Source organism: Nanorana parkeri, unplaced genomic scaffold (assembly GCF_000935625.1).
Source record: "Nanorana parkeri isolate BGI_ZX_2015 unplaced genomic scaffold, ASM93562v1 scaffold396, whole genome shotgun sequence".
Classification (NCBI taxonomy): domain Eukaryota; kingdom Metazoa; phylum Chordata; class Amphibia; order Anura; family Dicroglossidae; genus Nanorana; species Nanorana parkeri.
In genome coordinates, this window is record NW_017306664.1 from 558,414 (window position 1) to 572,830 (window position 14,417).

General features: G+C 36.0%; 1 protein-coding gene across 1 annotated transcript in view; it reads right to left on the minus strand.

The window, feature by feature from the left end:
* The window catches only part of LOC108789430 (neurexin-1), a 706,321-nt gene that overhangs the window by 5,286 nt on the left and 686,618 nt on the right, over nt 1-14,417 (minus strand). The window contains exons 15-16 of the mRNA XM_018559452.1: nt 5,992-6,081; nt 4,334-4,650 (exon numbers count right to left, since the gene is read on the minus strand). Of these exons, the coding sequence (XP_018414954.1) occupies nt 4,334-4,650; nt 5,992-6,081 (407 nt within the window). The remainder of the gene's footprint in view (nt 1-4,333; nt 4,651-5,991; nt 6,082-14,417) is intronic.

Consider the following 14,417-nt stretch of genomic DNA (forward strand, 5'->3'; position numbering starts at 1 on the left):
AAGGCAAAGGGTAGGGAAAATTTGGAATGAGAATTACAGGGAACCTGTCAGAGCAGAAATATTGAAACTGTCATCCCTTCTTCCTGCTATCTATATGGTCACTCACAATTTATTATTAGCTGTAGAATTAGCTGCTAGAATACACAAGTTCTAATATTCTATGTGTGTGTTCAACACAATCCAATATGCACTGGTTATTTCGAGATTCTGTATCTAATGTAATAGGCTGGCCATAGACATATCCTGGATGGGGAGACATCTGCCTTTCAACTGTATGTAAGTTTTTTTTGCTTTTTTTTCAGAATTATTTTTTTTTACTGGATTTTCTTTAGAGGTGTGGGTCATTTTAGGAGTCAACCATGCTCTTTTTTAAACAAACTAATTTGGGAACTTTAAGCTCTTACATTCACAAGTATAAACCCTTATTATTCCTATACCTCAACTTTTCCTGTTTAATTGACAACCTAACACTGCAGAAAAACCATTGTAATGTTTTCCTAGAATGCCATAAGACCACAGACAATTCAAAGAAGCATTAGTCATTCTGTCATCCAATGCAGATGGCACAATATGGAAGTGAACTAAATACGAGTCCTCTGTGATACATTCTGTTGTCATCACCAACTGTTACTTACTTCTCACAGTGGCTTTAATTGTAGGTAAATTTATAGGTCTATTGCTATTACTTTTTTCAGGATAATTTTATCGTGCTATAAACAAAAGTGTAAAATAAGTATGCAATATTAGTGAAACAAAGAACACTGGAAAAACAAAAAGCAAGCAGAATTAGTATTACTTTTTTTAAATCTTTTTCCAATGTACTATTTTATTTCCCATCATTAACATTGCCATAAACATTTTAGAGAATATTATGCAGTTGTATACCTACCTTATATTTTATTCTTGTAGCTATAAAGAAAAAAAGCAGATTTGGATGCATAAAATACATCAGAGAATATTACCAATTAAAATTTTGTGGAAGAATGCAGCAAAGATGTGAGCAATTATTATTATTGCAGCTTCGGCAAATGGTGTTTTGAACAGTTTCATGTTTATGGTTTAACAGGCTTTGGCTTTTTTTTCCATTGAAATTTAAGAAAAAATGTGATGAGATCTAAAACATTTTAGTGTACATTGTTAAAGATGAATTGATCATTAAGAAACATTCAATTCCTCAAAATTTTAAGAAAAAATGCATGTGTGATATAAAATTTGCACACTTGAAATGAAATAATGGAAGAGTCAGAGGGCAAAATTTCAAACTTTTCAGCTGTGGCTATTTACATAAAAATACAACTGAAAATACCAGGAACCATCTGTCATTTATTTACAATGGATTGATTTTTTGTTCCCTCTAGAGCTCATATTAAATTTATTTTTGTGTGTAGTTTTATAGAGAATCCACACATTAGGAATCAGTGAACAATATTTTACACCGATTGGAACAGGGCCCAATTAGATGTAATAAATTTAAATGTAAAGGTCTTCATATTTGGCTGCTTGCAGTGGTGGCCACATTTAACAAAGGGACTCTATGAGTGGTGAATGTTTGGGCTTCAATTACTGCCCGAGTACAAACATTTATGCATTGTGTATAGACAATTAGATGAAGGTGAACAGAAACCTTTGTAATGCCCTGATATCACTCAAGTTCCATAATATGCAACTGTGGTCAGAAATTAGATACCTCATTCAACTCCTGCCCAAAAGGTATAATGAGAAAATATATAGGTATTCTGCATGTTTCAGTGATGACCAGACAAGATGTAAAGGAGGGATTTACTTTCCATAACCTATGGGATATTTAAAACTGGGAGAATGAGTTGGACATTGTTAAAATTTACCTCAGCTTCTCATGTGCCCTAGAAGTGAACAGTGTCTATCTGACAACAGCAGGTGGGCCAAGCACCTACCACTTCCACATCCTAAATCTCAGTGAACCTATGCATGTCTGCCCGTGCCCAACTGCATGTGATCAGTAAATCCCCGTCTCAACTCAACAAAAATACTTTCTGTGAGAAAAAAACTTTACAGATTGACTAGCAGGCTTGCAACTTGAGTGAAGAATTTGGAGTCTGGATAATTGTAGACCAACCTACAAATACTAGCTGATCAAGCCAATCAAGCACAAGGTAAAACCAGATCAAATGGTGTCTTATGACAAAAGTAGAAGGACAGACCTGCGAATGCAAACAAGATCTCACCACTAGATTACTTAAAGCAAAATACAAATGTGACTATTGACGTAACTCAACTTGTATCTACTGAACACTAAGACAACAAAGGCTAGTTGACAGAGAATGGCCTAAAAGAGTACTTTAGGCAAGATTTTTAAGACAAATGTTTTGCCATTGTACGATAGAAACAATGTGAACACCTTGTGTTATTAAGCAGCAAATTTTCTTTTATTTACAAAGAACTGATTTATGGCTCCTATATGCCACACCTTAGCCGCGACAGTTTCTCTGTATGAATTCAGCATTAACAGTCTAGTATAGCATGTTCTGTATATAGGTCACCTTGCTACAATGATTTCCCCTGACTTCAAAGGGAAATTGTTCGCAAGTGACCGTCTTGTGCTTTTGTAGATGCTTGCCTTTATTCTGTTTGGGTTGCAGGGCAAAAATGGGGCTGTCGTGAGAATATTTTGATGAATCCTCTTCAAAGTCACCGCTTCAGTATAAACAGAAACACATCCTTCAACCATATTTTGCCCTCAAGATTTAACAGCCATGCTTAGACTCTGCTGTTTGAAATGGAGCCAATTTAATTCTGCTTGGCCAAAGAGGCGTCTCCATTGTTCCAAAACATTCAGTCGCCCTAGGGTACATCAAAACTGCTGTTTAAGTGGCCCAGTGTTACCAGTGAAAGCTCAGTTTGATTGAGGAAAACAAACCACCATGACAGGTTTTTTTGGTAATAAAGCAGTCATTCTCTGTGAACCATTTGTAGAAAATGTTTGTAACAAATGACAGCTAGACTGGCTATGGACATAGAATCCAGGCTTATATTTTATCTTGTAGAAATGGGTCACTAATTCATGGAATCCTCAGAAGATACCATTGAAGTATATAAACAAAGCACATTGTGTGTTTCCAATAACAAATGTTTAATATGGCTAATGACCTCAGATCAAGTTGTAAACTAAAGTATGACATAATCTTATGCTTGTAGAAACCAGGCATCCTTTTTATAAGCTAAATCTATATGAATTTAATTAGTTCATTAAAAGCTAGTGAAATCATTTAAATATATGGGCCAAAGCCAGTAATATGTCTGCTTTCATTGTGTGAAAGTAAAAAAATATATCATATATAGTCATGTAGATATGTTGTGGGCTAAGGAAAAATTCCCTAGAAAACTGCAAATTCCCTTGCAAAGTAAACAGCCTATATGCCTTTAGTAAATCAACCCATAAACCTCAGGCCTCATTCTAAACTGGTAAACTGATTCTCTGCATTCTCTTATATTTTAGGTCCAGAATGCAAAATGGCTGGTATGCTGCTTTTTATTATCATTAGTACACACTGTATTTTACTCAGACAAAAACTGTAATTTTAAAGGAGAACTATGAGGTGAGTGCGTTTCACTCACCTCATAGTTCTAGCTGACCTGTGACAATGAGACTGTCACAGGTAGGCTCAGTAGATCAGGAGGTGAGCGAACACATACCGGCATTCGCTCACCTCTCGATCCTGTCACGGCTCTCTGCCATGACAGGGGAGGAGCTGGATTCCCCCCTCCCCGCTCCGATCCGCCAACGCTCGATCCGCCAACGGGAGGGGGCGGGTACAGTTGGCTCTGCCTCTAGATAGGCAGAGCCAGCTGTCAGTCACGCAGCTGGGTGGATCCCGGCACAATTTTCAGGATCCGCTTCAGCTGCGGCGTCTCAGTATACCGCGAGCAGCAGCTCGCGGTATACTGAGCCTAGGGTGACGGGAGGACGCTAGTTTGTGTCCTCCCGTTACCCTGAGAACTATGGGGAAAAGCCTTAACCCCATAGTTCTCCTTTAAGGTTTGTAAGAGAACTCTATTACTATTAAACTTAATGACTACTTTGCATAGGTGAGCATTCTGATTTCTGCCAGTCAGGGTTATGCAAAATACAGTCATATTGTTGACAAATGGCAGATGACTGTAAAACAAATGATCATCAGTACTGCTTTCCCAGTATTGGGCTTGGTGCCAGAAAGATGAATGTAAACTGCAAAATGGAGTAATACAATAATTCTTCACACAAAAAAATGACTACTCTGTAATATTATTTGTGTTTTAGGTGGATTTTAAAGTTTAAGAAGTAAGGTAAATTAAGATCAAACACAGGTCTACTAACCTGACCAACAGGTTCTCTTGTAGGTGTCTTTATTCTTCTAGTGCTGGTGGCCAGTGTGGTGGTGGTTTCCATAATAGAGGTGGACATTTCTGACTGCATTGCCGTGGCAGTTGACTCTGTTGTCATGGATGAAGGCACATCACCAACAAGCCTCACATTTCCCTCTATAACGATGTTGGCATCATTTTCAGCAGCCATGTTCAGAACTTTTAAGCCATTGTAGTAAAGGCCACTAAGCTGGCCTTGAAAAGGATGTCCCCGTTCCTTCCCACCGATTTTAATGGTTGCCTGGCTATTGAAGATTGTAAGCTGACGTCCTGCAAAAATAATATTACATACATGCAAAAATGTTGACTGTGAACTCCATATTCTGGAAAAGATGACTAACAAATTTTTGTGAAATGAATGACAGATGCAATAAACTATAAGGTAGAAATATAACTCATAATTCATTGCTTTTAATGAAGTGACCATGGCATGTATATCTCTTAAAAACTTAAAAGAAATCTAACTTGCATGAATGTCAATGCTTAAAGGCCAATCAGAGGCTTACATCACTTACATGATAATATATATTTTTTAAAATCATAATTGTATTTTGTTTGAAACTAACTTGCATTATAAGTTATGAAAATGTATAAGACATTTATTTTGTATTTTTACAATAATTATTAATGTCTTTGATGGATAGCCCATTTTATTTAAATAATTTAAAATTCACTTAAATCCAAGTCTTAAATATGAGTAATTACAATATTCTTGTTCGGATAGTTAAAAAGAAAAGTAAACAATGAGAAAATATATCACAAGGTATTTAGTTATGAAAAGTAATTAGCATTCCATTTTATACAGTCACCACTATAATATCAAATTTTGTTTGCTTCACCACCAGTTAAGAAAATAAATGCATTGTTATGCAGTCAAAGTATAAAATAGCTCTGATTGGCATTTAGCAAGACTAACAATTAATATAGAATCTTTCTGATGTTAAAGCGACTTAAGTAATGATACACGTACCAATGGTGAAATTATGGCACAATTTCATTACACAAAGACATCTTTAAAATATTGTCAGCATTATGAAATCAAAGATTTTTTAAGCAGATTGGCCTCTGCATATGATTAGCATGCACATAATTTTAGGTTTGATTTTAATTAAGGTTTGTTCAAAAAATTCCTTGAAAGGATGCAAATGTTAAAGGGACTTCACTTTGATTGGCAATTCATTTTGCCCACTATTTAGAATACCTGCAGTTTATGCCAAGATATTTTTTTCAGGATCATAAGAAAGATAAGAATGCTACACATATTTTAGATAATAATTTAGATGTGGGAACAGGAAAAAAAAAACAGTCTATGAATAATTTAGAAAGTTTGGTTAAAGTTATCTATGAGTTTCTTCATAGATTCAGTTAGAGGATTGACTTTACAGTCCCTTTAACCTTAAGTTAACAGGGTACGATTATTAAACATCTAGACAGGCACGAAAATTATTATACAATGTATGCCAAATATTACTAACTAAATTTTACTGTTTTAAAAGTTTTTAAGTTAGTTTTACTGAAAATTTATTTTAAAAGTTTATTAGAGTTACAACGAAATACTACTTGGTTATGTTCAAATTATTTTTATTTGAAGTTTTAATCAATGTTTTTTACCTTTGTCGAGTAGCCAATCATCAACTACTCGACCAAGTCGATATGGAATTCGCTGTCTAGCAATCGCCAGGCGTTCGTTATCATTGTTTCCTTTAAAGTTTAAAGAGACATTTCATTGGTTAAAATCTGTAAGGTCAAAGGTTAAAAGTTAATACTTAAAGCTTGAGCTATACAGTTGCCACATGACTTTTTGAAATTTGGATTTTTAAAAAAATGGTACCTAGAACATATCATATTTCATTCACTCATTTATTTTATTTTAGCAAACAGAATTATTCCTATGTTAATGGAGAATTAGAAATCTGCACTTGAATTAGGTTATTAAAATTATGTTATAGACAGACCCAAAAAACATATTTAAGCATCATGTAAGCGTTTTTTGGTATTTATTATCTAGTTAAACATGTTCAGATGTAACACAATTATTTTTTTCTGGATACATCCAACCTCATAATCAAGGCTAGTAATTAAAAAAAAAAGTCTACCAATCCATATACCATATGTGGATGTTTTACCAAAGCATCCATATCACCAAACTATTACAAAGCTAATCCAAAAATATAGTTCTCATCCACGAGATTCAAAAAATCACATGGTACAAATGCATTTCAAGTTAAATGAATTCAGAATAATGAAAAATATAATGGTAGAACTGTGCTTCGGTTAACATGGAAAAAGGAATTGACAAAAGTTATTTCGTCTGTATTTAGGTATTGATCTAACTGGAATGAGCTTCATCCTAATTAAATTTTCATTGCAGGTATATGCAATGTTCTCCAAATACCCTGCTGGAATCCATAATTTCTTCAGTTGACAATTTAGATGTAATTTTGATACACATTAGCCAAGACAAATGCATGAAACAAAACAAGGCAATCTCAACTAAATCCTACAAAAATAGAGAATTGTGCTTTACTGCATGTATCTAGTTTGGATACACTGCTGCCTCACTCATCTCTTCTATCACTTTTTATAAAGTGATATAATGCTGATAATCTTGCAATTGCGATATTGAAGCAATGTTCACATTTTTGGTACAACTCAACCCTGAAGATGACTTTTTCCTGCCACCACCTGACAGCTTGCTTACATTTTTACATAGTACCTAAAAATTATATGGTGCTTCACAGTATGTAATTTGTTAGACCTTTGTATTTGTTATTTGTTAGACAATATTAACCCCTTCATGAGCACAATGTAAATGTATAGTCTTAATGTCACTTCTTATGCCTTGATGAAGAGACCCTGCGCGGTCTCGAAGCGTTGGCTCTTGTGTTTGTGTGATGTCTATGTCCAATAATGGACATGTTGGATTATTCTACTGAGTGCTGGTGATTTCTCTTCTCACATAGTCCTAATGTGAGAACGTTAATTAACCTTGCAGCTGAGAATTATAAATCTTGTGTTCCTAGTTCCAAACCCACTGTCAATAAGAAAAATTAGTCATAGATGATTTGTCAAGTTAACTGATGCATACCAACACTGCTAAGTTTGGTCTGGGCATCTACACTTAAAAAATTCCTATCATGGTGGTAAGCATTACACGTCTGACTTCGTAGAGGTACAGTCAGTTACCTTGGAAAACAACAGGTAGAAGACAAAGAATTCCCACTCAACTTTTTTTCTTGTTCTTGTCTTTTTTTCAAAGATAATATACAATATATATATATAAGTGTGTGTGTGTGTGTGTGTGAAAGTGATCCGCTTGTTTCTGTGTATAGCTTCCAATTATTTATCTACTTGTGGGGAAAACATTTTTGGTAATTTTGGAGTAATATTTATTGGTTGAGCCTTATTGCACCTTCTCAGAATGCAAGCATGCAGGGTTTATTTTCCAAGGGAGCAGAGAATATTCACTTTGCAGGGTGCATGTTGACCTGGTTTAGTTAGTAAAGTGAAGCTGTGTTAACTTTAAATATAATGTGCAATGGAAACTTTTTAACATTTGATTTTGCATGTACATTATTGAATAATTTACTTTTGCACTAAGCCAACTGAACCCTGAGTTATAAAGTCAAAGTGAGTGCTGTCTATTCTTTAAAAAAAATTAACCCCTATGAGTTTGTCAACAGAACCCGCTAAAAGAATTCCCGTCCACTGTGGTTGATATGTTTTCTCAACAGTTGTTCAGCAGGGTGATCACCATAAAATACAGAACTTCATCTTAGTAACAAAAATATAGTACAGCAAGCATGTAGAATTGAACGTCATATCAAAAGTTACTTTAAGGCAAATACTGCAATAATATCTCAAGATATGTGGTCACTAAAAATACATTGTGCTTCCCCTAAGGAATCACAACCATCATATTTTTGTGGATATGTAAGAAACTCATTCTTTTTTTTTTTACAAAACTGAGAACCCTCCATGGTCTTTCCTGTAAAATCAGAATCATGACCTCAAGTTTTGCAGAAAGTAAAAAATGTCTCTCATTTTTAATCAACAATTTAAAAAAATAATTGTTGGCTTGCATTTCTCACTATAATATGTTCTAGCATGAGTTGAGCTTAATATTCATTTCTTATGCACTGGTATTTTAAGCAGTCAAATATAAAATAAGTGCTTATTATTTTGCACCAACTTGTGTTTACTTAGCTCAGTGATGATTGGGTGTAGCTAGTCAAGGTTCTATTCAGGAATACTATCACAGGATATAAAAGGCAAAGGCGGTAATGTTAGATGTAAAGGGCATTGCTATTCTTAAATACATTCTACTACATTATGTTTTAATTAAAATATGGAACAGAAAAAATACTTTGAAATGCTATTAAAAGAGTTGTGCACAGCATCGTAGAAGGTTACAAAATTGGCTTTGTTGCCATCAATCAATGATTTAGGTAGGTTTATACATATTACTAAGGCTGAAGTAGTAAAACCATTACCTAAAAATCATGACCTGTATCATCCCAGTCATATACTGAATTTCACACGCTTTAGGCCTTGAAGCTGTTACTCCTCTATCTTACTGGTGACTAGGAGTTGGTGTAAATACATTAATCAGAAGATATGTAAGCACAGGGCTAAGAAGATTAAATGATGGCTTCCCTTCACCAAACTAAACCATTCCAATTTACTTATTTACAGACATAATAACTATTTAAATCACTTTGGGGTTGATTTTCTAAAGGCAAATATGCTGTTCACTTTACAAGGGGATTTTCACTGTGCAAGGGAATATTCCCTTAGCTTAGTGAGGTAAAGCTCTCTTGACTTCCCTCATTCAGTCATGTGCAAGCAAAATACAATTTCTGATTGGGTATTCTTTGAAAGGTTGACTCTTTACCACATTCAATAAGCTAAGGGAAAAGTCCCCTGTAAAATGAAAATCCCTTTACAAAGTAAACAGCCCTTTTTGCCTAAATAAATCAACTCTTATGCTTTGTAAAATTACTGTCTTGATCCATTGAACCAAAAAAGAATCAGAATTTTCCAGGAATGGGCTTTACTACTGTTCATATTGTCTGACAATCTATTTTATATATGTACAACTTAATAGTACACTCCAGTCAAAAAGGACCTCAATGTAGAAGTTGTGCACAAGTCAACAGTATTGCTGGTGGTCTCCCTGCAGCTGATGTTTTTTTTCATTGCTCGCTTACTATGCTTTGTTTTGCACTTTGTCTCTCTGTGCAGGTGGCTATGTTAGTAGAGGAAGGGATTTGCTTTCTCACTTCAGAGCTGTATCCCTCTTAATGGCTGGTAGCATGATGACTATGGAGAAATAACCAAGAATAAGCAGGAGAGGTTCAGAAAGCTCAGATCCACAGTATGAAATCAGGAGAAGAGAGTCAGATAATTGTCTTCAGATCCTCATGTACAGCTTTATGTCCATTGCTATTTTCCAGGAGGAATTGACATTTTTTCAGGGTACTGCTTAGTTACAATTACCATTTCTAGATATTCCCTATAACATAACAAAATAGTTCATGTCCACTTGCAGCCTTAAAATTCATAGAAAGCAAAACCTAATCTCTCTGAGCTTCATCTTTTTTTCCATCTAGACATAGTTGTAGTACTCCAGCGCGCCCTACTCTCTTTTTAGGGAAAAATGCAAAATGCCATTATATCTTTGCCAACAAACAGTTTAAATTCACAATCCACTGTTTAGCTATTTACCCTTAATACTACATTGGAGATTTATAATCTGGGCTTGGGAAACAACAGTGTTTAATCTGAGTGCACAGAGAGCACAATGGGATCTTGAAGGGGTATCCTTAAATGGTAGCGGTTGTCTTCTCAAATAGTGCATCCTTTCTTGGTAATCAGCAACCTACTAATGCAACTGTACTAAAATCAGAATGTACACTCAGTTTACATTGAAAATTAATAAAATGTTCAAACAAAGTTCATTTACACTTTTGCCCCAACCCCTGAGCTCGAACTAACTCACCCTCTCTCTCCACATACATACCTACCAATTCCCTGGGACTCTATAATACATATACGGACATCGGGGTAAAAAAAAGTGTTCTATACAAGGTCTGTAGGAGGGTCATTCCTAAACCTGTGCAATTCTCTCTCTCTCTCATTACATTCACACTTCCAAGGCAGTTTTTATTCTGAACGGTGGCTGTGAGAAACGTCTTAACAGGTGTATTCAATGATCACTAAAAATAACAATAAAGGGGACTAGTGTATTACAGCAATACCTGGATAACAAAACTGACACACTGAACAGACAGGCTACACTCCCTGTAGGCTTTTAAACTTTTCATTTTCAATTTTAACTGAAATGCCCCTTTAATTTGAAAAGATTTATTCTACTATATAAAATAATTCTATTATAAAATCTCTTTAAGCATACTTTACATGCATATTTTCTTGAGAGATGTTCCCTGTTCTGGAGGCAGATGGCCATTTTTCCTTTATTTCATGTGATACAAAAACACCTTTTACATCTCAAAAACAAAACACAGTAAGTCATGTAGCGACCAACTGTTCAGTGTTTGTATGCCACTTAGGTGCCGTTATTTCTGAAGTATCTCATTTGTCTGGAATACCAAACCCAAGGAACACTGCTAAAGCTTTTATGCCTTTTATAAAAATAAAGTGTTTTAGGAACCAGAAATTCCCTGAGAGAAATAGGAGCTTTGGAGATTGTTTCAATGCATCTGTCTTTCTGGATTAACATGGATTTACTTGCAAAAATTAATCCTAATAAACTGTATCTTTCAAGGGGATCTTGTATTGTATTATATTATCCATCAAATAAATGTACTTCACTAAAATGTGAAGAGGCAATACAATGTACAAATTAAACTATCTGTATGCTATCATGTTCCATATAAAATATCGGCCGTGATATACGTCTCTGCAAAAGTTTTAAGTGCGAGGTGTTTGGCAATATACATGCTTGTCACCACCGATATAAAAGTGAACAAATGATAAGCATAAAGCTTAATTGAAGACATCTATTTGTTGTCAAGCAGAAATAATTTCGACTGTGGGGAAAGTGATGAGGTGCAAATAAAACACAGGTCAAAGTTTTGTTGTGAATTGTGTTTGTGACGTTGCCTACGACAGCTGCATAGTAAGCAGCGCCTCAGCTGAGCCACCAGAAACTACAAAGCAATGACAAAAAAATGAGAAGATAGTCAGTAGGGTCACACCAAAACAATTTAAGATCTTTCTGGACCCTGACCCAAATAGTTGGAATAATATCAAAATTAGCTGCATAACAATCTCAATCTTCATATTATATCCAAATACAAACAGACACTGGATTAAAAAAAATATTCACTATAGGTGAGTCCCCAGCTCATTATAACAGAAAGGGAAGAACTTGACAATGTCAAATGAAAACACTGGAAAGGGGAAAAAATTCTGCAGTCTGCAATCGTTTTGCCATGATGCCACAATATCATTATCAATTCCTTTGCTTTTTTGAGTATTCCTGCCTTTCCTCCTAAAATATTCCATCTCTGCCATCTCCATAAAAGGGAAATACTTTAGATCATTTGTGTATAGTTGACATTTTGACAATGAAAGAGCAGTTTACCTTTCTACCTTTGTCTGTCGACTTTTCAAAACCAAACAGAAATTAGGAAAGCTATAGAAGAAACCTGTGTCCATCCAGGACTCTACAATGGATGCCTTTTTGTGTCAGCTGAGTAAATGGCCACATTGCAAGGCCAAATTTTGACTTTCTACTATCAAATCCAGTTTCTATAATTGACACTTCACAAAAGTTCCATTGTGCTATATAAAAACAAAAGCTCTGCCTCCATTGGCCGAATGCAATATGTGTCCAGGCCGGAGATGTATTGTCAATCTTTCTGTTATTCAGACAGTCATTTCAAGACAGTTTCATTCACCATAAACTAATAAAACAGATTGATATGGGATGCCACAAAAGGCAAAACGAAGGTCAAACTGTTGAATTGAATCTTTTTGTATGACTAACAAAAGCAGTCAATCAACTTTATCATCGCCTATTATTGGAAGGTCAGAAAAGAGGACTGCCTTTCTGAAATCTTAAGAAGTGTATTTCTTTTATTTCAAACACTATTACTTTCTACCTGCTAAAATGCAATTTTGTGTTTTGAAAATAAGAATAAAAAACTTGGTGTGTACAAAACAGCAGAATGTTCAACCACTGATGAACTTTGATGGACATAATAGACCTATTATATATCTGCAAGTCTAATAACCATTTACATTACAAAATAAAGTGTGCTCTGAACATATTGGGCACTGGATGTGACCGATGAGTGCTGTAAGGACTCAGCTGGCCAGGCTGAGCCTTGGCGGCTCCGTGTGGAGATGTCGGGAGAGACGCTCTGCTGCGGTTTGCGGCGCTGTCAGTAGGTAAAATCACAAATATCGTCAGTCAGAGTGCACGACGCTAAGGGGCTGTAGGGTCTGTTTCCCTGTATGGGAGACAGTGTCAGATGGCTCGAGGCAGCTGCCTCTTTTTCCAGAAAGAGAAACCAAGACCATGTCTTGGTTTCCCTTTCTGGCTTGAAAAAGAGGCATGTCTTGGTTTCCCTTTCTGGCTTGAAAAAGAGGCAGCCGCATTTACCTTGGCTTAAATAAAGCAGCAGTACCCCAATCTGATTCATTTCAATTTGAAGAAAATGATTTTTCAGGTAGTGTTGGCTGTAACACCTCATTTTTAATCAAGCGGTAATAGGCCTGAATTAACCAATGGAAGTAGCGGCCACAACAGATCTAAAAGCTACAGGAAATGTAACTCTTGAAAAAAATAAAGCTAAATCTCTCACATTCATACAACGTGGCCAGTGGCAAATCAGCTTAATAGAAAAGTGTGTGTGCTTCTTTTTCTGCAGTACCATCTTAAAAGTTTACTAAAATGTCAAAAGAGAGTGCACAAAAACACTTCAAAACCACAACCACACATTCTTTGGTACTCCCATAGTAAATTGTCCTACAGCAATGGAGGCTCTCTGCTATTATGATACCAGCTATGCCTTCAGCATCAGAACAGGTGCTTTAAAGGCAATCTGTCACTTTTCCCATTCATGGAGAGTCTCTTTAAGGCCCCTCCTGACCCACCTTCCCGCACTCCCCGCAGTTCCATCCTAATGCAGTTTTGAACAATGAATTAATGATATCAAATTACAGGGATATCAACTCTCAAATTACAAGGTTTGGGCCCAGTGACTGGCCACTTAGGCCTGAGAGCTGAATCAATGGAGAAGGTCAGATCCCCCCTACATGAGGAAAGTGCTTCTGCATGTAGGGGGGATCTGACCTCCTCCATTGATTCAGCCCTCAGGCCTAAGTGGCCAGTCACTGGGCCCAAACCCTGTGCGGGTATGTTGCAGCCTCACCAATGGAGCAACATAGGAAGAACACACTAGAGGTTAGAAGAGGTTGGCTTTAAAGAGACGTATTCAGGGTAAAGTCACAGAGTTTCCAAGGGAGCCTTTGAGAAACAGCATGGGTCTTCAACGTACTCCTGCTATGCTGCCACACTGTGCCCTCTAAATAACTGGTACTTGTCAGATAAACTTGCATTCAGTATTCTCATAAAAAACTGTATCAGACAAAATGGCTTCCTCAGCAATGTGTAGGAGTGAGTACTCTTTGATCTTTCTCAAAGAGCATCCCCAAATCCACTGACATTTGAAAGGACTGAGCAATGATTACTGTGTCAGTTCTGAAATAATGAGGGCCATTGTGCCAACTGACATTTCTTACATATATTTTCACATAAAAAGCTAAATTAGCGTTTAGTGTATATAAATTGTTGTATAATTGCTGCATTTCAAAAGAACTTGCAGCAATGCCTTTTAACCACAGAACCTCTTTTTTGTTTCACATTGGAAATATACCGCCATCTTGAAACTTTGTTAGCTACCTGCTGCTCATTCATATATCATCCTTGAAGTAATGAGTTCTTTGTCTCGTATGTGTCTTATTGTATCCGTGAAAATGCAGTGATTGGTGTGACACTTTGAAGA